Here is a 27,844-nt window from a genome sequence, read left to right on the forward strand (position 1 = left end):
CTCCCTCTCTCTGTCTGTTTCTCTCTCTTTCTTTCTCTCTCTCACTCTCTCTCTTTCTCTCTCTCTTACCCCTTTCTCTCTCCCCCATCTCTCCCTCTCTCTCTCTCTCTCCCCTCCCTCTCCCTCTTTCTCTCTCTTTCTCTCTCTCTTACCCCCTTTCTCTCTCCCCCATCTCTCCCTCTCTCTCTCTCTCTCCCCTCCCTCTCCCTCTTTCTCTCTCTTTCTCTCTCTCTCTCTCCCCCTACCCCCCTCACTCTCCCTCTCTCTGTCTGTTTCTCTCTCTTTCTTTCTCTCTCTCTCTCACTCTCTCTCTTTCTCTCTCTCTTACCCCCTTTCTCTCTCCCCCTCTCTCTCTCTCTCTCTCTCTCTCCCTCTCTCTCCCTCTCTCTCTCTCTCCCTCTCTCTTTCTGTAGGCGAGTGCAGTTTCAGCAGTGCAGGAGTTCATGATGGGCTGGTGTTCAGTCGGATATTTCAGATCCTCTACAGGAATGAGGAGATCACGCTGGAGGATCGCATGAGCTTCAGAGTCCATCTCTTGCTGGACGGAGACAGGGTCAGTCTACACTCACTGGACCTCAGATCACTCTCACTGACCTCAATCCACTCTTACTGACCTCAGATCACTCCTACTTATCACGCACACTGACCTCAATCCACTCTTACTGACCTCAGATCACTCCTACTTATAACGCACACTGACCTCACTCCACTCTCTCTGAGCTCAGACCACTTTTACTGATCACTCTCACTGAGCTCAGACCACTCTTACTGAGCTCAGTGAAAGTGATCAGTAAGAGTGGTCTGAGCTCAGTGAAAGGGATCAGTAAGAGTGGTTTGAGCTCAGTGAAAGTGATCAGTAAGAGTGGTCTGAGCTCAGTGAGTGATCAGTAAGAGTGGTCTGAGCTCAGTGGGAGTGATCAGTAAGAGTGATCTGAGCTCAGTGAGAGTGATCAGTAAAAGTGGTCTGAGGTCAGTGAGAGTGGAGTGAGGTCAGTGTGCATGATAAGTAGGAGTGATCTGAGGTCAGACCACTCTTACTGATCACTCTCAGTGAGCTCAGACCACTCTTACTGATCACTCTCACTGAGCTCAGACCACTCTTACTGATCACTCTCAGTGAGCTCAGACCACTCTTACTGATCACTCTCAGTGAGCTCAGACCACTCTCCCTAATCCCAGAGCATTCTGTCTGAGGTCTGACCACTCTTTCTGATCACTCTCAGTGAGCTCAGACCACTCTTACTGATCACTCTCAGTGAGCTCAGACCACTCTTACTGATCACTCTCAGTGAGCTCAGACCACTCTCCCTAATCCCAGAGCATTCTGTCTGAGGTCTGACCACGCTTTCTGACTGTTCTCAGTGATCTCAGACCACTCACTTTGAGTTCAGTCCACTTTTACTGACCACGTTTGCAAAACCTGTTACTAAATGTACTACACCACACAAAATGTGTGACACGTCACATAAGAGCTATTCATAAAGCCACAGTGGCCGTGATTAGCACTCCTTCGTCTTTTTAACATTTTCTCAGTCCGGCGCTATTTTTTTCTGTGACTCACACCAAGTGATGCTCTGGTCGGCTGCCAAAAGAAACAAAAATCCAGTCCATTGTAATTGCAGTCGCATGACATGTTGAAATTCATGTTGAGATTTTATTTTCTATTGTTCTCGGCCCCAAGCAATTCAGTTTAGTCAAATGGCATTTTCAGTTGAATTAAATTGAATTCCTTTGTAAAGTCTTTTCTAAAATTGAGAAATACAATTGAAAACTAAAACTCTTTGCAATAAAATCCATTTAAACATGTAATTAGAATCAAAAATTACACTGATTTGTATTACAACTTAGACCTACTTGCCACACACGGGAGGGAATTCTCCAAATGTGGAATCTGACGCAGGAAGAAGATATGGTTTTAAGCTCAGTGCCAGCTGAAAGTGTGAGAGGCATCTGTAAATAATGTCTTTGTGTCCTTGTTTTTGTTTCTCCTACATTTCCGTTTCTCATGGCAGATGTTTGTGGCAATCTGAAATCTACCTGTGTTCTCCTACAGCAGCAGTTTCCATCCAAGCAGATCAAATACGTGTCTTTCCAACTGACTGGATAGTCAGCCGAATGTGTGGATTTGTGGCTTCTTACCAGGGGAAAATGCTTACATGATTCTGGCGTTACATGACAGGAATGTGTCATGTTTGCCGCCATTACTAAATGAGATGAAAGTGGTTAAAAACTGGTTGGAATGAATTATGAATGAGCAAACTTGTTACAGCCACGCTTTTTACAGCCATTTGCTCTTAACGTCAGGGTAAATCTAGGGCTGTGTTTTATGAATCTGGCCTTGCGTGTGTAAAATGAAGATGTGCACGAGATGCTTATCGAATAGCACTTGTTTCCCGTCACTGACGGGGTCTGATTAGAGGAGATCCCACTGAATCTGAAGCCGCTTCAGTACCTGCAAATGTAAATTCACCAAAATCAGCACAGCATCACACAGACAATTCATCCTCAGTTATTTCTGGACCTTAATTGAAACTCTTATAAGACACCTGGAAGAAAGACCCTCATGACATCTCGCCTAATTTTAGAGATGCCACATGTACTCCACTTAGAGAGGAAGACAGTGAGAGCAAGAGAGAGAGAGAGAGAGAGAGAGAGAGAGAGAGAGAGAGAGAGATAAAGAGAGAGAGAGAGAGAGAGAGATAAAGAGAGAAAGAGAGAGGGAGAGTAAGAGAAGGGAGCTAATGAAAAAGGTGACTGTTTAAATCTGATAAGCTTTCATGCTCACTATTGCTCACTCTTTCACTCTCTGTCTCTCTCTCTCTCTCTCTCTCTCTCTCCCTCTCTCTCTTCCTCTCTCTCTCTCTCTCTCTCTCCCTCTCTCTCTTCCTCTCTCTGTCTCTCTCTCTCTCTCTCTCTCTCTCTGGCTGATAAGAAAGCCAAAAATAGCTCTCCATTTCCTCGAGTGTGTATTTGATCAATATGTGTGTGTCAGTAATTGTAACAGAGCGGTTAGCTTTGCTCAGATGTGTGTGTGTGTGTGTGTGTGTGTGTGTGTGTGTGTGTGTGTGTGTGTGTGTGTGTGTGTGTGTGTGTGTGTGTGTGTGGGTACAGACTCTGTGGGCATGTCGGACTTTCCAGAAGAGTACGTTGCTTTTTCTAGAGGCTCGTTTGTTCTGCAGCTTTTTTTGGCTCACTGTGTATTTATTGAATTGCTAAAAGCTGCAGGATGTTGGATTTTTTGTTGAAATTGAAAGAGGCATCATTACTGAGTCTGGAGGAAGAACAGGCTAAAGCATGGTGACCTTCTGCGAGTCACCCTGTAAAGTGAAATGATCATGAGAAAGTCAGAGGGATTAAGTCTGATTTCTCAGGAGTGTTTCAGACCATGTTGTGGATTAACGTCACAAGTACAGTTTCAAAAAAAAGGCCTGGCTCAGTGTTTATGTTGTTACAGTGTCACATGTGGTTGCTGACATGCTTCTCTGTCTTCCCAGGTGGTTGCTATGGTGTTGCTAGGAAATTACTATGAAATCCCAGGTGGTTGCTATGGTGTTGCTAGGAAATTACTATGAAATCCCAGGTGGTTGCTATGGTGTTGCTAGGAAATTACTATGAAATCCCAGGTGGTTGCTATGGTGTTGCTAGGAAATTACTATGAAATCCCAGGTGGTTGCTATGGTGTTGGTAGGAAATTACTATGAAATCCCAGGTGGTTGCTATGGTGTTGCTAGGAAATTACTATGAAATCCCAGGTGGTTGCTATGGTGTTGCTAGGAAATTACTATGAAATCCCAGGTGGTTGCTATGGTGTTGCTAGGAAATTACTATGAAATCCCAGGTGGTTGCTATGGTGTTGCTAGGAAATTACTATGAAATCCCAGGTGGTTGCTATGGTGTTGGTAGGAAATTACTATGAAATCCCAGGTGGTTGCTATGGTGTTGGTAGGAAATTACTATGAAATCCCAGGTGGTTGGTATGGTGTTGCTAGGAAATTACTATGAAATCCCAGGTGGTTGCTATGGTGTTGGTAGGAAATTACTATGAATTCCCAGGTGGTTGCTATGGTGTTGGTAGGACATTGTTATGACATCCCAGGTGGTTGCTAAGGTGTTGGTAGGACAGTGTTCTGACATCCCAGGTGGTTGCCAAGGTGTTGCTAGGCCATTGTTATGTGTCCTTATATAAATATATATACCGATCAGGCATAACATTATGATCCTTGTTTCTGTGCTCATTGTCCATTTTATCAGCTCCACTTACTGTATAGCTGCACTTTGTAGTTCTACAGTTACAGACTGTAGTCCAGCTGTTTCTCTGATACTTTGTTAGCCCCCTTTTACCCTGTTCTTCAGTGCTTAGAACCCCCATGGACCCTCACAGAACAGGTACTATTTGAGTGGTGGGCCATTCTCAGCACTGCAGTAACACTGATGTGGTGGTGGTGTGTTAGTGTGTGTTGTGCTGGTCTGAGTGGATCAGACACAGCAGTGCTTAAAGAAGGCTTACACTTTACTGTAGGGCAGTGTTCATAAGTCGACATGACACATACATAAGGCTTCTTAATGAAATGACATTGTCATCATGACAGCTGACAAGTATACATGAACATTTATAAAGGCTTATGGCATTTGGCGAGGTGTGTCTATAAGCTGCTTTAGCCAGCTTTGCTGTCAGGTTGACATGGCATTGACTGGGCAAAAGGTTTTAATGACACTTTTTCGGGGAAATGACAGCACATTTTAACAAACGACTTGGAAGCCTATTGTATACCACAGTGACATAATGCTAATGAGGTGACATAAACGTTATGGCCAAAAGTATGTGGACGTGTCCCTTTATTATTGTGCTCTCATTCCCACTCTCATTGCTAACAGGTGTATGAAATCAAACATACAGCCACGCAGTCTCCATAGACAAACACTAGCAGTATAACGGGTCTTACAGTAAAGTCAGCCTTACAGTAAATTGTTAACAAAAGCAGCTTAAAGCTGCATATTGCAGCTTCAGGCTGACTAGAAATAGCGGAGTGTTTGAACTTTCATCAGCTGTCCTGTCGTTTGTTTTTCGATCGGGTGTTTGATTAACAGTCGACATCATAATTGCTTCTGGGAAGTTAATTAGCTAATATTGATTACAGCGGTGATGTAGTATCTACAACCTATATATTGGAAGAATAGATAAATGACCGCTTGGCATTTTAATGACCGATTGGCATTTACAGAGACAATGATTCAAGTTTGCTGGTTATACTGGTGGTTGGTCTATCCATGCTGCACCCACAATTGTGTTCTTTTTATGGTTACTGTTTCGGGAAAACTTTACATTTTACTTTCAGTAATTTTAATTTACATTTACGGCATTTGGCAGACGCTCTTATCCAGAGCGACTTACAATTTGTTTATTTTACACAGGTAGGCTAAGGTGGTGTTAGGAGTCTTGCCCAAGGACTCTTATTGGTATAGTGCAAAGTGCTTACCCAGGCAGGGGATTGAACCCCAGTCTACAGTGTAGAAGGCAGAGGTGTTACCCACTACACTATCCAACCTTTAATAAAAGCTGAGTTGTGTGTTCCATTGAAATATAGCTGTAAAAGAACGCATTTGTTGGCAGAGCATGGATACATCAATGGCTACTTTGACCAAGAGCTACTATTTTGATTGACAGTCGGTTTGTTTCTGTTTGTGCAGGTGGAGGAGGCGCTGAGTGAAGTGGACTTCCAGCTCAGACTCGACCTGCACTTCACGGATGTGGAACAACAGTATGTACTGCTGCCTTTAACTGACCTTACGCTACAACCTTCAGACCCAGCTTCATCACGCTCAGTGTACCAGATTTGATAGTTATAGATGGCAAAAGTCAAAATGTAGATGTGCTAATGTAGTTATGAGTAAACAGCAGTCTTTTGACAAGTCTGATGGCTCTGATCTTAAAATGAAATGGGTTTCAGTGGGTGGGCGGGTAGGGAGAAAGAAAGTAAAGCTGAGTTTAAATGAATTTATTACAGTTACAGTTTACGTTAGTGGAGAAACGAAAATTCCTGCTTTAAACCAAAACTGAAATTTAAAACATGACCTGTTTTTTTGTATATTTCTATATATTTTATCTGAATTTTATATTTTATTTGCCATTTTCTACATTTTTCTCGCCCTCATTCTTTCTTTCTCTCTCTCCAGTCTCTCCTGGTTCTCCTATGTTTCGTGGTTCTTGCTCAAAAACAGCCACCAGTGAAAATAATCGCAAGAAACGGTAGAATAACAAAACAAAGAGCAGGACGTTTGCTTTGTTAAGCCATCCTAAACATTCACTCACATCCTCAGAGGACACATTCTTCACCAAGTTTGGACTGAGGTCTCCTCAGATACTCTTTCATTGCACTCACCATCATCAGATTTGTCCACAAAATCTTCTTTCACGTGTTGCATCACAGTTACACATTTCTACCAGAAGGGTCTCCAAATCCTCAGATCTTACATAGTGTAGCTGTAAAATCAACATGTGGACATATGTACTAAAAGTAACTAAGGGCTTATGATAATAAGCACTGTCTGTCAAAAAAGCTGCTTTTGTCCACTTTGATGTCAGGTGATGTGACGCCTGTCAGGTTGTGTCCAATATACATATATATATATATATATATGTAAATTGTATGGGTTGAATTTGTTTAATTATTATTTTTTAATGTTTTCTTTATACATTTTCTCTCTCTCTCTCTCTCTCTCTCTCTCTCTCTGTAATGACTGGTGTTTGGTGTTGAGGGAGTACGATGGTAGTGACCTGGGGGCGGGGGGGCAGTGGGACAGGAGGACAGGGTGAATGTCCACTAATGAACTGTATCACTCACAGCCCCCACATCAACAGTGCTAGTTTACAATCACAGCACATTCTCTCACTCTCACACACAAGCATCCATTCCCAGTCCTCTAACCGGAGTGAAAGTGGATCAATTACAGCAACAGCTCATTCCAAACTATTCCCAAAGCTCTGCACATGCTAATTCCCAAACAAGCTCCAAATGAGGGTGATTACTCTAAACTATCACACAGCCTGTACCAGAGCTGCCCAGAGTGTGGCCCACAGGCCAAAAGCCCACTGGAAAGTTAACATAACCCCTCTTCCACCTCCTCATCCAATGAGAAAACAAACATGATTATACTAGACATAGCTTGTTAAATTCGTATTATCCTTGGACAGATACATTTTGGAAGTATTATAGTAAAAAATTAGGGATGCACTGAGATGGGAATTGTGGGCCAAGATCCAGAATTGTTCGATGCTGATACTTAAACATTTATTAAAGATAGAAACTGGAAATAGATCCACCTGGATTAGCGTTACGGAAGAATATAACGTTTATCAATAGAGTGGTTTAGCACAGCAGCCCAGCAACACCTAAACGACCTGCTTTTCCAAAGCACAACAAATACGTCATCAAATATCTCTTTAAAACACCAATCAAATCTAAACAGCTGTCGAGTACAGATTTCCTTAAAGCAAAAATCTACTGTATTGATGTGATCCTGACATCATCGTACATCCTTAGGCAAAATAGAACGGCATAAAGCATTTTCCATTACATTATACACTACCGTTAAAAAGGCAGCATCACTGTCTTCAGTAATATACAACCAATTTGGCTGCAGATAAATGTATAATGTTATCCTAATATGGGAGTCCTGTACACAAATGAATAATTCAATATCGAGTGATGTGGTTTTTCACAGCTGTTCTGATGACACCCAGTTACACATTTCCATTCTTTCTGATGATCAAGACTCTGTAGACAGACCGACCAGCTGTGTGTCAGATATTTGTCGGTGGATGTCGCAATTTTTCTACAATTAAACTAAGGGTAACACTTTATTTGAAGGCTACCTACATAAGGACTTCATAACACATTCATAAGCACTGAATAATGTGTTTATGAAGCACTACTTGAACATTTATTAAGTGCTTATGTCGGTTCTCGCAACCTGACATAAGATGTTTTATGAAATAAATGACATTGTACAGACATAATAAGAATAAACATTGAACATATTTACAGCACTAAACATTTAAAACCCTATACATAACTATTTATGTCAGCATTCTTAAGATGATATTGTATTAATATCAGGGGAAATATGCCTGGAAACCACCCCCTCTTCGCTCCATGGCATGGATAAGATGATTGATGCAATTATGTATAGGGTTTAAATGTTTAGGGCTGTAAATATGTTCAAGGTTTATTCTTATTATGTCAGTACAATGTCATTTATTTCATAAAACATCTTATGTCAGGTTGCGAGAACCGACATAAGCACTTAATAAATGTTCAAGTAGTGCTTCATAAACACATTATTCAGTGCTTATGAATGCGTCATGAAGCCCTTATGTAGGTAGCCTTCAAATAAAGTGTTACCAAAAATATTTACTGACCGAATATATGTGTACTGTGCAGTGTTCAGCAGTGGTGGACAGTAACTAAGTAAATCTAATTCGTTGCTGTACTTAAGTACTTTTTTGTGTATCTGTACTTTTCTGACATTTTTCCATTTTGGGCGTCTTTTTCCTTTCACTCCACTACATTTCAGAGTCTAATATCCGACTTTTTACTCCACTACATTTTGAGAAATCTGTCGTTCCTTTCTTTTTCTGTGTGTATAAAAACGTAACGTCAAAACAAAAGAAGCGCAAAGCCAGAACACAGCGGTCACTTTGTTTTGAGCTTGTTTTGACCTGTTGGTCACATCGACCCAGTGCAGCACACGTGCTTATGTGCTTATGATCATTTTAATTAATCAGTGTCACTAATTAATGACGTTCTATTAAAAGACTGGTTTACCAAGAGAGACGCTGGAGGACTTTCACCTGAAATGAGTTCATGAAGCCAGTCTGGTTATAAAAATAACAGGACATCAGAGCCAGAATTCCTCTTTTAGTACTTTTACTTTATACTTAAGTACATTTGAAGGTAAATACTTTAGTACTTTTCCTCAAGTGGAGGTCTAAAGGGAGGAACTTCTACTTTTACTGGAGTAATATTTCACCTTGAGTATCTCTGCTTTAACTCGAGTACATGGTTTCTGTACTTCGTCCACATCTGGTGTTCAGTCATAGATGTCCTGTGCATGTAAAGAGAGAAGGCCCTCTTACAGGTGTCTGCTGTATGTGTTCCAGGTTGGCTGATATCTCCTCAGTGCCTGTCATCAGCAGTCGGACGCTGGGTCTTCATTTCCACCCTCAGAACGGCCTGCACCATCACCTTCCTGTCATGTTTGACTACTTCCACCTGTCCGTCATCTCCATCACTGTCCACGCCTCCTTAGTAGCCCTACACCAACCGCTCATCAGGTATCTACGCCAAACTCCACCCTCCCTTCTGCCAACCAATCACAGAGCTCTCAGGCCCAATGCCTGTACCAACTACAGCTCAGCTAGCTGCACTGTGTCTGCTGTAGGGCTGCACCTATCAAATAATTTCATTGTCAAATATTGTATTGAATATTATGTTGAATTTTCGAATAGTCTGTAAAAACAAATATAGCTCATGACATTAAGATTAAGATTAAGAGACCCTTATTAGTCCCAGAACGGGGAAATTTCACCTGCGCATTTAACCCATCCGTGAAGTGAAACACCACATACACTCTAGGGGGCAGTGAGCACACTTGGGCAGCCCAATCCGCAGCGCCCGGGGAGCAGTTGGGGGTTAGGTGTCTTGCTCAAGGACACCTCAGTCATGGACTGTCGACATCTTTCAGTTTAAAATGCTAGTCATTTATTTTGCTTCATAATTGGAATGAAAAAGTGTTTTCTTAACTGTCTGATTTCATGGATTATAAACATAAATAAACAGCAGCTTTTCGTAGCTTTTTTTGCATGCACTGTGTAACGACAAGCAGTAGTAAAAATACACGTAGCAGAAACTGTACCAGCTGTTTTTAGTGTGAAGAACTCCTGTTGACGGAGCTGCTGACCTGAACTCCTAAACTGCTTCTTTCAGTAATCACTCGTCTGAGGTAATGATACTGAGAGAGCAGAAGGAACCACCAGACTATAATAGAAACAATAGCAGTGTAAGCATTTAGCCTTGATTTATCCTTTAGCGTAGCAGACAGCTGGCCACGGCCCATCGCTTCAACCAAGCCAGAAAAAACACTGAAAAACACTGACACTGACAGCGTGAACGGTGATATTTACTGATCTGACGCTCAGAGATGCAGCGCAAGTGAACAAGATGCACATATAAGACAAATGACTTGAGATAGTTGTATGTGACATTCAGCTCCGTTGTTGAGCCAGAGAAGCTGCAGATGTACAGATGTTCACTTGTGTTTTTGCACAGTAAAGATATTTTACGTTTAGTTAGGCTGTTAAACATGGTTATTGTTACTAATTAAATTATATAGTAGTAAATACTAAATACATCCAGTAAATAAACAAAAATAAGTTTTAGTAAGCATCTAATAAATATAGTCCAACAAGTAAGTGACATGTAGCCAAGCTGCGTGTGTTTTATTTGTGATGCAGAGCAAAATACAATATGTTAAAAATGTAAATTGTATAAATATCAGGACTTATATGTGAGTTAGGCTAGATAGAATTACTATCTCGGTGCTCTGTATTGGCTGACACTAAAAGATGGGGTGTCAGTATCGGTATCGGAAGGATGATCATCCGGAGAATGGATTTTTTGGGCCAGTTTTTATCAAAGTTCTTGGAGCTTAACCGAGGATGTAAATGTAGTCTTTTACCTTAATCACAGTATTTGGCTCTATCTGATGCAGCCTTTCAGTGGTTCTTCTCCATGCTCTTAGAGAGTTTGCCTTTTGAGTCTTAGTTCTTCTCAGTATCACACCGTCTCCCTCTGTTAGGCTCACTGGGGGGCTGCACCCACATTTCTGCTAAAGCTATTTTGCTGTGCAAACAAAAGGCAACAGTGACGTTAATCTGACCAAACGTAGACATGTGTCTAGCTTACTAGGGAACATGCAGATGTCTGCATTGTAATGCCTTTGTGCTACATGCTGCCTTAAAGTGATGATCATGAATGTCTGTTCAGAGCTTACAGATACCTTTTAACTTGACAGTTGCTTTTCGAGTGGTTGGAATTAGAGCTGGCAGGCCAGTGGATGTCTCCATTAGGGAAGACATTCTAAAACAAATTGGCCTACTGGTGTTTCATACCAATCAGGCAATTGTATTTTGGCTGTGCTTCAGCAAAACGCTTGAGCGCTCTTACACGCTCCCCTCATAATGTCTTTTTTGTGGCCTAAAAGGAATCACTTTGAGCACACGTAGCCCTTATAAATGGTTTTCTGTGCACCGGCCTGATGAATCTCTGTGCCAATACTGTCGACTAACAGCTCCGACAGCCATTTAACTGATTAGGGACAAAAGCATTGATCAGCCTCGAGAGGGCACTGGTCGTTTTTTTCTCTCTCAGTTTGCATCTCTCTCCTCTCTTCCTGTAGTTTTGCACGCAGTGGTAAAGGGGCGTGGCTGGGGAAGGGCTCTCCGGAGAGCGAGGCTGCGTCCTCTGTGATGTCTGTGGAGAACCTGATGTTCGGGGCTGGATACTGCAGACCTGTTCTAACTGAGGTAGCTGTTTCCTCATGCATTAACTGCCAATATGCTGTCATACTGTTCACACCACCGTTATTTCTGATCAAATAGTCTGGGCCCTGAATATTTGTCCTAAGATGCTTTTGAAGAACGCCGCCCTGATTGGTTGAGAAACGCTCAACCCGTGTCGTTATATCTCATAAAATCACCAAAGGTGGGTAGTGACGGAATACATGTAACAGCGCTACGTTATCAGGATACCAAAAAAGCTGTATTTAAAAAACAGCAGGGCTGTCCATTGTTTTAAAGAGGGCAGCATCCACCCGAGGGCCAGGTCTAAGTACCTGAAGACCAGTTATTCTTCGCCAAAATATTACTCATAAATGATTTTAAATATACGCCATGCAAAATATGAAAAACACAAAGATACAGAACAAGCAAGATAAATTGTGCAAGCTACTTAATTTGCTCTGATTTAAAGCTGCTTCTTTTTTCCTGCCTTCTGGACCCCTTAACGTTTTTGTCCATGCTGGATGCACTGTTTGTGTGTAGTCATGACTAAATGTCATTCAGTAAATTAATTTACAGCTTAACTGTGAATTAATTGTAGGTTTACAGTACTGCTGCCACCATCAGGTAAGAGCAAGCATTGCAACATATTGGCCAGAGGGCTGATTAAAATCGCAAATGGGCCTGGACACCCCAGCTTTACAGTTACAGGAAAGAAGACAGTGATCATTTACATTTACGGCATTTGGCTGACGCTCTTATCCAGAGTGACTTACAGTTTGATCATTTTACATTGGTAGGCCAAGGCGGTGTTAGGAGTCTTGCCCAAGGACTCTTATTGGTATAGTGTAGGGTGTTCGCCCAGGTGGGGGATTGAACCCCAGTCTGCAGTGTAGAAGGCAGAGGTGTTACCCACTACACTATCCAACCACAACAAGACAGTGATCAGATTACATATGCCCCTTAAAATGGGGTGAATACATTCAGACCACATATATGCAGTCTGCTTCCATGATGTGTCACATGAGTCATATAGATTTGAAGAGTTTTTAATATGTGGAAGAGGAAGGGGGCGTAGTGTCCTACTGCCAGCTGACATTTCAGTCGTGAGCTGTGGGTAATGACCAAAAGAATGAGATCATGAATACAAGCGGGAGAAATGCGCTTTCTTCTCAGGGTGGTGGGCTACACTCATCTACTTGAGTCAGGAGCTAGGTCGTCTCGGAGGAGCTCAGAGTAGAGCCGCTAATCCTCAGCATTGAGAGGAGCCAGTTGAGGTGCTTCGGGCATCTGATCATGATGCCCTTGGACACATGCCAGTCTGGGTTTACCAGCTACCGAAGCCTTCTCGACTAAGCGGTTAATGATGACGATGATGATAATGAAAATAAAGGTGCCGGAAGTGTTCTTTGGAGCAAAGCCATGGAGGATTTACAGTTTTAATCATGTTACAGAGGGAGCTGAACATAGTGTTAGGAGACTTGCTCAGGAACTCTAATTGGTATAGCATGGCACTCTTGTCTGAGCAATGATTTAACCCTATTCTGCTGCATGGAGGCCGGTGGAGTTACGCACTACACTGTATTTCACTAAAGCTCTTTTATTAGTGAGATAAATGAGGTGAAAAACCTTTTAAAGTTTTAAGAAGTGTCACATAGTGTAAATGTACATCCAAGTCAAGAACCATTTGGGAACCTTCAAGCTAGAGCTATAAATAGGGCCCAAGAGAGAGAGAGAGAGAGAGAGAGAGAGAGAGAGAGAGAGAGAGAGAGACGGCGGAGGGAGGATAGATTCTTCTGTTGACTCCTGGAATAGATAATTAGGGCCGGTTGAAACAGGCAGTTCCGCTGGGGAAATGAGTTGTGCTCTCACAGATCTCTTATTAAAGTCCAATTAACCTTCTGGAACTGCATATCCCAGCTCAATACCAGAGCCAGAATCCTGACCCGGAGAGTGTGTCTGACCCCTCCTATCCTGTGTGTGATAGTCCAGAGCTGAGGGGCTTCAGACTCATTCTGCTCGAGACCTTTGGCTGTTTTGTAATGGCACCAGGTGTAATTGGCTTTAGAGCCAGATTAAATATGAATCCTGCAGGCGGGAGTTGAACAGTGGACATCAGAAGTGCTTTAACTTTTTTTTTTCTTGTCAGCAAATATTTGTTATGCACATATTGAGGCTGTTTTCACACCTAGTTCATTTGCTGAAGTCCACACTAGAGTGGTTCGGTTGGTTTCACACTGCAGTGGCTAAAGTGCACCGAAGTACACGTGTGCGCTGTTAGTAATGAAGGTTCTGTGCAGGGACATTTTTTGTTTATCAAGGTAGAAACAGTGTAAATGTTCCCTCAAAGGTTCTACAGTGGTTTTAAGGTCTGATTGTGAACCTTAAATCAGTTTCTCCAGGTGAAAAGTTTGTATTTGTACCTTTTCATAACCGAATGTTTAAAACAGAACAGTAGAGTAAAAGCCTGGAGGCGAGGCGAGGTGTGGAGGCAGTACAGCTTAGAACAGATCATTTCAGTGGATTATGGTTCAGTTATGTTCCCTGGCTAAAGGTACTGAGATGGACCCTTGAGGGTCCCACCCCAGTATGAGAGGGGTGCTGCCCCAGTGAGAGTTTAGCAGATGTACAAGCGCTATTACTGTCACATTTTTGATGGCAAAAAAAAGAAAAAGAAAAGAAAAATTGAGACACTTAACATCTGCCCTGCGATGGACTGGCGACCTGTCCAGGGTGTATCCTGCCTTCCGCCCCATGACAGCCGGGATAGGCTCCAGCACCCCTCCGTGACCCTGAGGGAGAAGCGGCTTCGAAAATAAACATCTGTAAAGAGTCAGAGCAGATAATGCAGACTGTACAGCTCAGATGCTGAATCCCCTCATTTGGTGTGGACCATCATAAAAATGCATTCCCACCAGCAGCGGACTGAACCTGTGGTCAGTTGGAAGCGCAGTCTTTGGCGGACCATGGCTCAAGTGTTTGGTCTGGATCTGTATACGACTGGTGTGTTTACACCTGTCAGAAAACACTGAACTAAAGAAGCCGTTTGATTGGTCCACACTAAATAGTCAAGCGGCCTTGAACTTTTAAACGTTTACACCCGACATTAAAATACAATATATACTCAAAGGTTTGTAGACACCTGCACCTAAGCGGGTTTAATAGGGGGTTGGTTCCTCCTTTGCTGCAGTAACAGCCTCCACTCTTCTGGGAAGGCTTTACACTAGCTGGTGAGGATTTGATTGAGCATTATTGAGGTCAGTACTGATGTTGGATGATCACCTTCAGAGGTTGTTGAAGATGCAACAGTTGTGGTGGTGAATGCTAAAGCGTCCTGATGCGTCCCCAACAGCATCAATAATTGCTTAATTAAGCTGCGTCATCACAGCAGAGATCAGTTGAGGCATTGTTTCTTTGTTTTGCTTCGTTTCATTGTTGTTAGTGCAACTGAAAAGCACTCTTCACAAAGCACCACAATCTGGCCATGAAAAAGAGTTTATATTTAGTGTAGTTGTCAGTTTCTAGATGTTTCTTTTTGGTCTTGGTCTTTCGGGTTCTGTCAAATCAGTGTATTTACCTACTTGTCAAGATAAATGTGTTAATCCATCCACTAGGAAGTGTATTCTAGAGCGTGTGCACGTTTAGAAAGATGTCTTCTGAGTGACCAAAAGGTGTTTGCAGTAATGGTAGGTTTCTTTACTTGTTTTTAATTGGAGAACACGCAGCTCCTTCTTCTCCTGATGATCCGATTGGGTGCGTGGTTATTGCTCGCCTGCGGACAGTTCCATCTGAGCAGTAAATGTTAATGCGGCCCCTGTGGGCCCAGTGTGGTTCCTGTGCTAACATCCCCCCTGCAGGGTGCTTTAATAAGCGCAGTGTTTAGGCCGACCAGGGGAGGGTGGTGGTGTTTGATCACAGTAACGAGGCACAGCCTTAACAAGCTCAAACCTACAGGAGTCTCTCTCAGACATCCACACTATCCCTGTCTTTTCCCCTCTAACTCCACTCTCCCTGAACTTCTTAGTTAAACATTTTCAGTCTGAAGAGCAAAGCATATAGCTTAGGGTTTACACTCACCCATGTTGCCATTAAAAAAGAAAAATAAACAGGATGCAACGCTGTAGACTCTTTAGTCAGCGTGTCTGTCTAAACCCCCTTAAATGCAAGCCTATTACTTATTTATTTAAAGGGGATTCCACTATTGTTTTCAGCATAATTCAAAAGTTGAGATGTAAACAAAGTTATTCAGAGTGGTTTTGTTTGAAATGGTTCACTGGAGAGAAACTTACAGACTCAGATTTCTTTACAGTAGTGCTGGTAGGACCCAGTGGTCTCAATGTCTACAACACAAATATACCAGAATACAAATATATACAAATTCATATACAATACAGATGTATGTCTGTGTCAGTTTTCACAGAAAAATGGTAACTTTTCATGTGGAGTTCCACAAGGTTCTGTTTTAGGGCCTTTGCTTTTCGTTTTGTATGTAACATTTAGGTAGTGTCATCAGGAAAGATATTTTCAATGTTAATAGCTGATGATATGAAATTATGCATTTCCAGTCCTTCCATGACAGCCATGACAGTATTGATAGGTTTGCTAGTTGCTTGTCAGTTATTTCTCAATGGAAGTTGCAAAAGTATCTGCAACTAAATCAAGAATTTGACTTCGTCAGATTCTGCTTTCCTTCTCTCTCTATCTCTCTGCTGTTCTTTCTCAGTCTATCTCTCTCTTATTCCCTTTTCTGCCGTCTTCTCTTTCTTGTTCACACACACAAGGGAGATGTGTGTGTAAGAGTAATCTGGGTCTAAGTTTCCTCTTCAGCACTTTTTCTTCTTGATGATGCGTCATTTCTTTCCATCTCCTAGTGTCTCTGATCCCACCCTGCTGCCTTTAGAACCACTTTCACCACATCAGCTGAAATATGTGGAAAATAAAAGTTGACTAGCTCTTTTTTTTCCTATTAACACTGAGCACGTTTCTCCAGAGGGGAGTCGGATCCTTCCTTGCTTTTACCCACAGTCTGGGTCTTCTAGTAGCTGACAGGAGATAATTATGAGAAATTAAGAATGGGTTAGAAAGTTTCAGAATAGGATGCATAAACATACACTGTCAGAGAAAAAGGTACTAAATGTGTGTGATGAGCAAAGCTGTCAACCACCGGAACTTCATAATCGTTTCTGTGATGCTGACGAAGGTGAAACTGTAAGCTCTGTGAGCGACTAGTGTTCGCTGGCCGTCATGACTGTTTACCTCTGGACGAGTCTCACGAAGTATATTGTTCTTTTGTGCATGCGGGTCGGTTTAGGAGCTGATCTGCTCAAATTGATGTCACATACAGATCACATTTAAAAGAGAATGTGAACAGTCAACCAAAAAAATCGGATTTGGTGAGAAAATCTGATTGGGCCACTTTTACCTGCTGTGTAAACATAGCCAAAATCACAGTCAATGAGCCAAGTGGTCTTTTCGAAGGCGGGCTGTTTGGAAAATGCCAAAAAACCTACATGAAATTTCTAACGTTTTACTTTATAGGTCCCATATTTCCCCCCAGATTTGACTTTTAATTACCGAACAGACACATTAGCATCTTAGTCAATGTTTAATAGCAGTTCTTCTGTCACCACAAACTACAATCATCTGCCTCCATCTTGCCCTATCCACTGCCTCCTCTACTTTCACACCAACCATCTCCATGTCCACCTTCACTACGTCCATAAACCTTCTCTGAGGTCTACCTCTTCTCCTTCTACCTGGCAGCTCCATCTCCAACATTCTTTGCCCAATATATCCACTATTCCTCCTCAACACATGTCCAAACCATCTCAACCTGGCCTCTCTGGCTTTATCTCCAAACTACTCCACCTTCACTGTCCCTCTGATCTGCTCATTTCTAATCTTGTCCATCCTTGTCACTCCCAACGAAAATCTCAGCATCTTCATCTCCGCCACCTCCAGCTCAGCGTCCTGTCTTTTAGACAGAGCCACAGTCTCCAAACCAAACATCATAACAGGACGCACTACTGTCTTGTAAACCTTCCCAGGATATTACATATTAAGGCTTATTATTCAGTAGCTACAGGGACTTAAATGCAAACTGGCTGAGTTATTCTTAGGTTGTAGTAGTGTGTAAAAAACTTTGGCTAGCTGGTGGGCCCTTGCGATTTAAGGGTTAATGAATCCGGCCCGGGTACAGTTCTTGTCCAGCCCTCCAGATGAATTTAGAATCCATGTAAATCATGGTCCACTTGCGGACAGTAATTGACCGATTGCAGTGTGATGATTGGTACAACACAGCAAAGAACTGCTTAGCAATCATCTCCAAGCACTAAATTCAACAAAACGCACCATAACAAACCTGCAGCGAGAATGTCGGTGGCAGCAAATTACTCTGAATTAACTATTGCACTTGTAAAGTGATGATGAAACTCTGGTTGTCTGATTTCCATCCAAGTAAAGTAGTTCATGTTTATTCTGCTTATGAGTTTCTATTGTGTAGCTGGACATTCCTTACAGTAATAAAGAGATTTGTACAGTTGAATGGAGTCGTCTACAGTCGTCTCTGGCTTCGCAGTGCAGATTTCGTTAACCCACTCGTGCGTGATTGGTTGGAGTGTGTCTCTGTGAGTTTCACCCTGCTGAGAGAAATTCAATTCAATTCAATTCAATTCAAGTTTATTTATATAGCGCTTTTTACAACAAGGTTGTCACAAAGCAGCTTTACAGAAAAACAGGTCCACGCCTCTTATGAGCATCACCACAGTGAAGCCAATTTTGTGGTGACTACAGTGGTAAGGAAAAACTCCCTTTAAGAGGAAGAAACCTTAGAAGGGACCAAGGCTCAGTCCGAGGAACCCAACCCCCGTGGGTCGACCCGCACAGAAGAAACAGAACAGAAACAAGAACAACAGTACAAAGAGAGTGCAAAAAGATGGCTGGAACGCTGGAACCACGAATGGGGCACCTCCAGACAGGCCAACGGGGCATCTCGACACATGTGAGAGAGATAGAGAGAGAGAACGGAGTGGGAGGGAAGAAAGATAGGTTAGAAGGGTTGTGTTAATCTCTGTTGAGCGGGACAGGGCCGATTCCAGAGTGCTGCAAACACGAATCGGCACCTCCAGACAGGCCAACCGAACATCTCGACGCATGCGAGAGAGACAGAGAGAGAGAACAGAGTGGGAGGGAAGAAAAAGAGGTTAGAATGGTTTTATACTAAATCAGTGTGAACTCTGTCATCGGGAGCAGATGTCCACCAGTTACACCACTTCCCATTGTGCACTGCAGCGTGGTGTCTTCTGCACACACAGATAGCGTCAGCTCAAGGTACAGAGAAACAGCATGTTTCCTCAGCAGTGTATTTGAAATATGCATAGACTTTGTACAGGGAGTTTTCTTTTGACCTGAGCCTTATGGAAAAGATCTGTAGTAACGCTGCAGGACTTTTCCCAGGGTTCTTGGAAGGATCAAACCATAAACTCAGGCAATTACAGTAGTTACTGCAAGATCACACGTTAGATATTACTTCTGAACAGTATTACAGGCCTTTCCAGAAAAGTTGGGATGCTGTGAAAGATGTGAAAGAAAAATGAAATAAATTTAGGCTTTACATCGTTTGCAAATCATTCTATTCCATTTTTATTTACATTTTGCACAAATGTCCCATCGTTTTTTGGAAAAGGGGCTGTATTATTCACAAGAAAAAATGTGATCATGAAATTTTAGCTAATTATTTGTGATAACAAACTGCTCCAAACAATAAAACGAAAAGATTAAATCATTTAGCCTAAAATAGCCAAATTGTCTGAGTGTTCAGCTTATTTGCCAGCTTTGTTATACTAACTTGAGTTATACTGTCAGTTCATTGAGTGTGTTTACATACACGTAATAATCTGACAACTGCAGAAAATTCAGTTTTGTCAGTAATCTGAGGAGCGTGCACTTGAATAATCAGATCATAGGAAACTTCAGGTCTACATGAGTCAGGCAGTAATCAGATTTCTGCTTTGCAAAAGGCCAATAAACTCACAGAAGAAGACATAACATTAATTTCTAACTTCATGCTGGAGCTTTTTGTTTTCAAAACAAAACATCACAGCACTTTACCTGAAAATATGAACATGCATGATCTATGATTCCGGCATCAGTGCCGCTCCAAAGGTGTTTTGCTGCCATCTTGTGGAAACACTGCTCGCTTATTTCTGGTACCTCAGCCTGTTTTCGCACATGCGCAGACTGAGAAATCTGAAAGAAATCAGAGTAAGAGTTCACACTGAGAAATCTGCTTACTGAGCTAAAATCCGATTTGAATAATGGGATAACTGCAGAAATCTGATTATGATCAGATTATTAGTAGCATGTAAATGCACTCACTGCGACGCAATCATGCAAACATCTACAGTTACCGCAGGCTGCCAAAATGAATGTGATATGTCAGATAATTGTGATTAGGTCAATTATTAGTAATTGCAACAATACTAGATTAAAAATGATATAATAGTATAAAAGTGTTATACAGCGCTGTGGCTTTAGTATTGTATTCTTACACTATTATACAGTTGTTCTTTTTTAAAGAAGAAGTGGTTTAAACACCTGAAAGGTTTGAGAATCAGTGCTAGAAGTCATGAAAAAAGAAACAATGACAACCACGATGTGTCAAAGTCAGAGACCAGCCATTTGTTTATTTAGTATGCAGTCAAAACCAGCCATTAAATGTAAGGTATTCAGGAAAAAAGCTGAAATATACATTTTACAGAAAATTACACAGAATCCTCAACAACTAAATATAATATCAGTGTTTTCAGTGTTCACTGTGTTCACTGTGTCACTCTTTATCTTTGTTCCAGCTTCCACTCTTTTCAGGAGACTCACTCTCAGTCTCTCTGATAAACCTGCAGGGATGTTTTCCACACCTCCACAGTTCAGTCTTAGAAGCTGGTTGATGATTTTCTGAAGTAATCAAACCCATTCAGTGGTGTTGGGGTCTGGACTCTGGGGTGGTCAACCCATTGTTCAGCTTCTTTGTTTGATATTTCCGTCTCCTTTTCTCAGTGAGGTTCTTCTTGAACAGCTACACATCCTTTCAGACCCACATCACTGAGTGGTCTTCTCACAGTGGAAGGATGGACAGAAACACCTGTGGATGTTTTCAGATCTGAAGCAGCTTGATGTTCTCCTCTCTCTCAGAGATGAAAGCTGTAAGGGCTGTTTATCTGATGGGGACAGTGTTGGTGTCGACCAGGTCTTCCAGGTGGTTGTTAGGCGTCATGTTTTCTCAATTTTGGAAACTCCTGTTTTTCCTTTGACTTTTCACCTTCATTATGCAGGCAGATTATCTCATATCAAACATCCCCAAAAGCATTTCTTGAAAAATGAATAACTGTTAAGTTAGAAGTTAAGTAAATAAAAGGTGCTCCCTGACCTTTGTTTATATTGAACGAAGGCTGGGTCTGCTCTGTGGATGTAATGACATGTTGCTGTGATGTATATGCGAGGTATTGCATTGCCGAGGTTGAGGATTTTTGACTGTGCTGGCAGCTGTTAGAAATTCTTGCAGAGCTTGCAATTACTGAGCTCTGTGAGTTATGATGAGAGAGTTTCTGCTTTTTACTGCTTTACAGGTAAATTACAAAACACACAAAATCACCCGCATTCCAAAGCACATGCATGCACGTACATGTCCACACACACACAGTACAAGCATGGCTAAACGGTGCTGTGTTCCACCTGACACCACCCTAGCCTTAAAGGGGAATTCTGACAAAGTTCTGCATGAGAATTTCTGCATAATTCAGATGTTGAGGTGTAAACAGAGCGATTTGGTGACCGACTTAGATGTCTTTACAGTTGTGGTGATGGGAACCAGGGTCACAGTGTCTGCCAACCACCAATGAACCTACACGAGTCTCCTGAGTTTTTCAGGGGAAAAAAAATCTGAAAAAAAAAAAGTTTTCTGTGCCTCATGACTCTCTGCATGAACTCCTACAGATTAGATGAGCTCAGCACGGGACAGTAACTGTAAAGGACTAACTCGAGGATAGCTTTGGACACTGTACTGACACTGTACTTTAAAATACATCAAATTACAGTGGCTTGTTTTTATTTGTTTATTTGTATTCATTCTGAGTCTAGTGTTTTCTAGTGTTTCTGATTTAAATGGGTTAAGTATTCATTCATTCATCAGCTTTCACCGCTTAATCCAACTGCTCATTCCAGGGGACCCCGAGCCGCTCCTGCGCAGGATAGGGTTACCGGGATCTACCTCTGGAATCAGGCCTTGGGTTAGTGTCCCTCAGAAACCGCCTGGTTGCCGGGCAGCCAGCGTAACCCAGCAAGACGTGCAGAGTCCAGCATTGGGACTGGTGTCGTTCCGTATAGTCAGAGTGAGACAGTAGGAAGGTCCGGACAGTAGATATTGCTATGCTGTAGTGGCCTTACACAAAACGAGTTTAAACAGTGATCACACAAACACTTTCCTAATAAGCAGTATAATCAGAAAGGGGGACTGTGGGTAGGACCCTCTAATAAACTCAGATTCAGGCAGTGTGGGGACACAGTGCTCTGTCTGCAGAGCCCCCTGCTGGGAAAGAAGGGACACTACAACTGGCACATTCGTGCAGACTCACTGTTGATAGTGATGAGCGGATCTTTCACCCTAAAGCCACGCAGTCTTACATAATCATTTAATGTAGTTAAATAAACCATTAATTACAATATTTTTTGTAGTTTAATTGCATTCGTGTAAATGCGCTCCACAAATGAAAGGTGTAATTCTAAATGTAAATAAAATTGAATTGAAATAACATTTATGTCAATAATATTTAAGGCTTTACGGAGGGGCGACCGACACAGGCGTCCGCTAAAATGGCCTGTGGGAAACGGTGAAAGGGTTTGCTTGGCCATTTTGACCGGCTCTAAGCATCAGGTTATTAAAAGAAGAGTTGATTAAATGAGAGAAACATTGGTTTTAATTGTACGTTGTCCTTAAAGTGTCAACAGTGCTGTCGTCTGTTTAGGAGAAGTCATTTAGAAACTGTGGTGACAGCAAAAATACAGTTCTTAGGTCAAAAAATCAGATGGCGTGTTGAGCTTCCGCCACTGAGAGTGAAACACACACAAACACATCAGTTTGTATAATGTTTGTTTGTTGCGGCTGCACTTGTGAGCAGGTACTTCCCGTCACCAGGACGTCCAGAGGTCATCCTTCTTCACCAAGCAAATGCCGCGTACTCACACACACACACACACACACACACACACACACACACACATTCACTGGTGTTTTATAGTCTTTCTCTCGCTGACTTTAGAGCTTTTCTCAGCGTTTGATCTCCACACAATTATCCTGTTTCAGACCAACTGGACTCACTCTCTCACTCACACTCACAGCTAGAGGCAGAACACCATCCACATGACTAGTTACCTAACAGAGAGAGAGAGAGAGAGACTACATGGAGAGAAAGACAGTACAGAAAGACAGACTGTAGAGAGAAGATAGTGACTGTAGAGTAATAGAGAAAAAGAGAGACAGAGGGAGAGACTGGAGAGAGACTATATAGAGAAGGAGAGAGACAGAGAGACAGATGGAAAAGCTTATTGACTTTGAATAGAGAGAGAGAAGCTGTAGAGAGACAGAGAGGGATTAGGAGCAAAGCAAGAGAAGCTATAGAGAGAGACACAGACACACTATATCGAGAAAGAGAGATAGAAAAAGAAATAGAGTCAAGGGCAGTTAGTTTAGTCATTAATGTGGCTTCTGCCTCAAAAGAAGTCCTGAGACTGAGACAGCAAGCAGGACATTTCTCAGTCAGATTGTGCTGTTGGAACCGTTCTATAACATCATTTACATCACTGTAGCTTTTCTGCACATATTGCCGCGGTCATCAGTTTGTGTGGTGCTGGGACGAGGGTATCAGATACAGCTGTGGTTTTGGGGTTTTTACACATGTGGCGGTCACTTTAGTGGACCATCTCCCTAAAATGTCCAGACAAGAGGAGCCCCATGGTCAGGAACTGACAACTAACGAAGGGCTAGAACATGTGTCAGGCTCCAGTCCTCGTGGGCCAGGACACTGCAGACTTCAGCACACTGCCTCATTAAACACATCTGATTTAGCTCATCAGCTAATTAGCAAGGCCTTCATGAACTGAATTCAGAGCGTTAGATGAGGGTAAATGCTGATCTCCACAGCACTTTGGCCTGGAAAGTCCCCAGTTTCACATGCCTGGGATAGAGGATGACTGATGCAGACTGGGCACCAGCAGACGAACTGTAGTCTCTAACTGCGCGCCAGCAAGGTGGCAGGCGTTTCCGATAAAGCGGCCGATAAAAGATATATCATATGTATTGAGACTTAGGCATGGGTTCCAAATGGTTCCGAATGGTTCCGATTCGGTGCTGTGATGCTTTCAGAAACGTCACCTTTGATCTTTGTGTTCACAGACATTTTCCAGGACGTGGTCAGAGTCAGAGATCACAGCAGCATCATGCCTGAATGCCTTCATCCGCTCAGATAATGAAGAGAGGCTGCTGTCTAAACGTGGCCTGACTGCGAACGGATGCATTTTCTCGGATTTTTCTAATATAACTGATGACTGCAGTCCTACTGTTATAAAAACGCTGCCCTGTGGTCACCGCTAGCGGGGAAGGATTTAGGATATTCATATAAATGTTTATGGCTGCGCGTTCCACCAACCAGAAGTGTTCAGCGAAGGTGTGCGATCCATTTGTGTAATTTAACCCGAGAAGGCCCACATTAGTTCAGCATTTTATGAAATCCTGCTCTCTCCTGTTCTGACGGAAATGACAGGGCAGAACTTTAAGAGGGGACAGTAAAATCGGACCTCTGCTCACTCTGTGTGTGTGTGTGTGTGTGTGTGTGTGTGTGTGTGTGTGTGTGTGTGTGTGTGTGTGTGTGTGTGTGTGTGTGTGTGTGTACAGGGAAGTTTTTACGTGCCTTCAGAGAACTGCCTGCAGAGAGCTCATACGTGGCACCGCTCTCTCTGTCGCCTCCTGCTGGCCGCCTACAAAGGACTGCACTGCTATTACACAGCCCTGATGAACGACGTCCCTCAGCTGCAGCGTGTGGAGATAGGCATGTTAACCACCTTCACACAACACGCTCACACAGCCGAGAGCCACTCAGTATTGCACTATGAGCTTTTTAGTAATGTGTCATTGGGCTGTAGGTTGTACCGTAGCGGTCAGTGTTTGGACTGAATGCATGTTTTTCAGAATTTTAAACACATTTTTCTAAATCTACCATTACACACTGATTTTTTTGTGAGTTGCCTGCAACATAATTTCAGTGCAACTTGACAGATACATGATGCAATTCAAAAGCAATCAAAGTTGCACACAATGCATTCAGGTACTTCACTAGTTAGCCAAGTTAGATGCTCATATTTGTTGGTACGCAGTGTCACTATTGCTATATAAAGTAACTGGAGTGGTGTTATTTGCATATTTGCCACATTTTTGTAGCCTTTGTATAACATTACGCACTCTTTTCCAGCCTTCTCTGCTGTTCTTTTCTATATCCAGACTTAAAAAAAGGTTTTTAATGGGTTCTTTAGTAAAGGCAATGTTTCTGTTTATAAGCATGTTTTTACATACTTTCAGTGAGCTGCCTGCAGAAAGCTCATATGTGGTCCCGCGCTGTCTGCATATGAATCGAGCCATTTCATGCTTAATTGGATCTTCAGTTGATGGAGAATGTGCTGGATGTGGTTCTATATAGACGCTTTGTGCAAATGGTTCTGTATAGCACCAAAAAGGGTTCTTCCGTTGTTGCAAGCTGGTAGCACAAACCTTTTTATGCTATAAAGAATGCTGTATAGAACCTTATAGAACACATTCACAATCAATCTGAAGAACCACTTCGTCACGCAAAGAACCATTTAAGCACGAACTGGTTCTATATAGAGCTCATGGTTCTAAACAGAACCATTGCTTTTACTAAAGAACCCCTGAAGAACCATCTTTTCTTAAGTGTGATAAATGTGTCTTTTATCTACCTGTACTGTATTTGACTTTTAAATTGATTTTGTTGTTGAAGTCTGGCTTTAACTTTGATGCCACTTTAGTGTCTTGAAACCTGCATGAAACTAAATTGCACTTAAGTTGCATAATGTAAAGCATCCTGCAACTCACTTGAAACTCAGTCGTAACAGTTGTAGTTCCTTTTAAAATATGAACAAAAAAATCTAACCTTTATTTGATTTTGGTTGATTTGATTTGGTTCTTCCACACCAAACTGGCTCATCCGTGTCTTTATGGACCTGCTTTGTGCACTGGTGCGCAGTCATCTTGGAACAGGAAGGGGCCGTCCCCAAACTGTTCCCACAAAGTTGGGAGCATGAAATTGTCCAAAATCTCTTGGTGCTGAAGCACCAAGAGCATTTCACTGGAACTAAAGAGCCGAGCCCGACTCCTGAAAAACAACCTCACACCATGATCCCCCCTCCACCAAACTTTACACTTGGCACAGAAGCTCTGTACACTGTTCTTGAGCTGATCTGAAGGCCACATGAAGTTTGGAGGTCTGTAGTGATTGACTCTGCAGAAAGTTGGTGACCTCTGCGCACTATGCGCCTCAGCATCTGCTGATCCCGCTCTGTTATTTTACGTGGCCGAGTTCCCTTCCACTTTGTTATAATGCCACTGACGGTTAATTGGAATATTTAGTAGTGAGGAAATTTCACGACTGGACTGGTTGCACAGGTGGCTTCCGATCACGGGACCACTCGAATTCACTGAGCTCGACTGAGAGAGCGACTAATGTTTCACTAATGTCTGTAGAAGCAGTCTGCAGGCCTAGGTGCTTGGTTTTATACACCTGTGGGCATGAAAGTGATTAGAACACCTGAATTCGATGATTTGGATGGGTGACTGAATATAGTTGTTGGATGGGTGACTGAGTATGGTGTATGTGCCCCAGCAACACTGTACATTATTAGAGTATTATTTATCATTTTACCAAGTTATTGTTCACACAGTTGTTGAAATATTGAATAAAGCATCTAAATACATTTTATTTTACATTTTACATTGGAGAAGTTACTATAAGCTATTAACATTAATGGCAATTAATATGGACAATATGGCAAATGATTCAAATGTTTACATGGTAGCGCATGTATTTTTAAAATAGATCAGCCCAAATGATATGAGGTGACATATGTCATTTATGTCCATCTGACTGAAACACATGAGTGACTGATCTTTTTTAGTGTGCTTATGTTCACCTGTTTAACGCTGAATTGTGTTTTTCCTCCTACAGAGGACTTGCTGATTGAGGAGACCCTGAACAAGCTGACCATCGAGCTGCAGGTTTGGAAGCTTCTCTTTAAAAGGTCCGGTCAGTGACCGATGGAGAGTATTCAGCTCTCTGACAGCAGCACTGTGTCTCTGAGTGTGCAGGAGTCAGAGCTGAAGCTGAGGCAGATTTGGGGCTGTTTCAGTGCCTTTACAGAACTGAAGGGCTCTGCATTCAGAACCTTAATCCAGTCTCTAAACAGCTTCCTGTGGATTTCGTGTTCCTCTTTCCTTCTTCACGTCTGTTCTGCTTGTTTTTCTCTTTCTCTCTGCATCTTTCTCTCTCTATATATATATTTCTTTCTCTCTCTTTCCCTCTCTCTCTCACACTCTCACTCCCTCAGTCTCTCTCTCTCTCTCACACTCTCACTCCCTCAGTCTCTCTCTCTCTCTCACACTCTCACTCCCTCAGTCTCTCTCACTCTTTCTCTCTCTCTCTCTCACACTTTCACCCTATCTCATCCACTCTTTCTCTCTCTCTTTCTCTCTCTCACGCTCTCTCCCACTCTCTCTCTTTCACTCTATTTCTCTCTCCCTCTCTCCTTCTTTCTTTCTCGCTCTCTCTTTCTCTCACTTTCACTCCCTCTATCTCTCTCTCTCACTCTCTCACACTCTCTCATTTTCACCCTCTCTCTCTCTCACTCCCTTTCTCCCTCTCTGACTCTCTCTCTTTCTCTCTCACTCACTCACTCCCTCTCACTCTCTGTCTCACTTTGTCTTTCTCTCTCCCACTCTCTTTTTCCCTCTCTCACTCCCTCTCTCTATCTCTGTCTCTCTCCCTCTTTCTCTCATAGTCTCTCTCTCACTCTTTCTCTCTCTCTCTCCCTCTCTCTCACACTCACTCTCTCTCTCACTTTCACCCTCTCTCTCACTCCCTCTCTCACTCCCTTGCTCACTTTCTCTGTCACTCCCTCTCTCTTTCTCTGTCACTCACTCTCTCTTTCTTTCTCTCTCTCTTTCTCTCTCTC

The 27,844-nt window shown here is 42.4% G+C and overlaps 1 protein-coding gene across 1 annotated transcript in view; it reads left to right on the forward strand.

The window, feature by feature from the left end:
* fam135b (family with sequence similarity 135 member B) overlaps positions 1 to 27,844 on the forward strand; it is a 131,323-nt gene that overhangs the window by 72,407 nt on the left and 31,072 nt on the right. The window contains exons 4-9 of the mRNA XM_017711962.2: positions 414 to 553; positions 5,689 to 5,759; positions 9,161 to 9,334; positions 11,458 to 11,584; positions 24,501 to 24,654; positions 26,842 to 26,891. Of these exons, the coding sequence (XP_017567451.1) occupies positions 414 to 553; positions 5,689 to 5,759; positions 9,161 to 9,334; positions 11,458 to 11,584; positions 24,501 to 24,654; positions 26,842 to 26,891 (716 nt within the window). The remainder of the gene's footprint in view (positions 1 to 413; positions 554 to 5,688; positions 5,760 to 9,160; positions 9,335 to 11,457; positions 11,585 to 24,500; positions 24,655 to 26,841; positions 26,892 to 27,844) is intronic.

This window comes from Pygocentrus nattereri, chromosome 11 (assembly GCF_015220715.1).
Source record: "Pygocentrus nattereri isolate fPygNat1 chromosome 11, fPygNat1.pri, whole genome shotgun sequence".
Taxonomy (NCBI): Eukaryota; Metazoa; Chordata; class Actinopteri; order Characiformes; family Serrasalmidae; genus Pygocentrus; species Pygocentrus nattereri.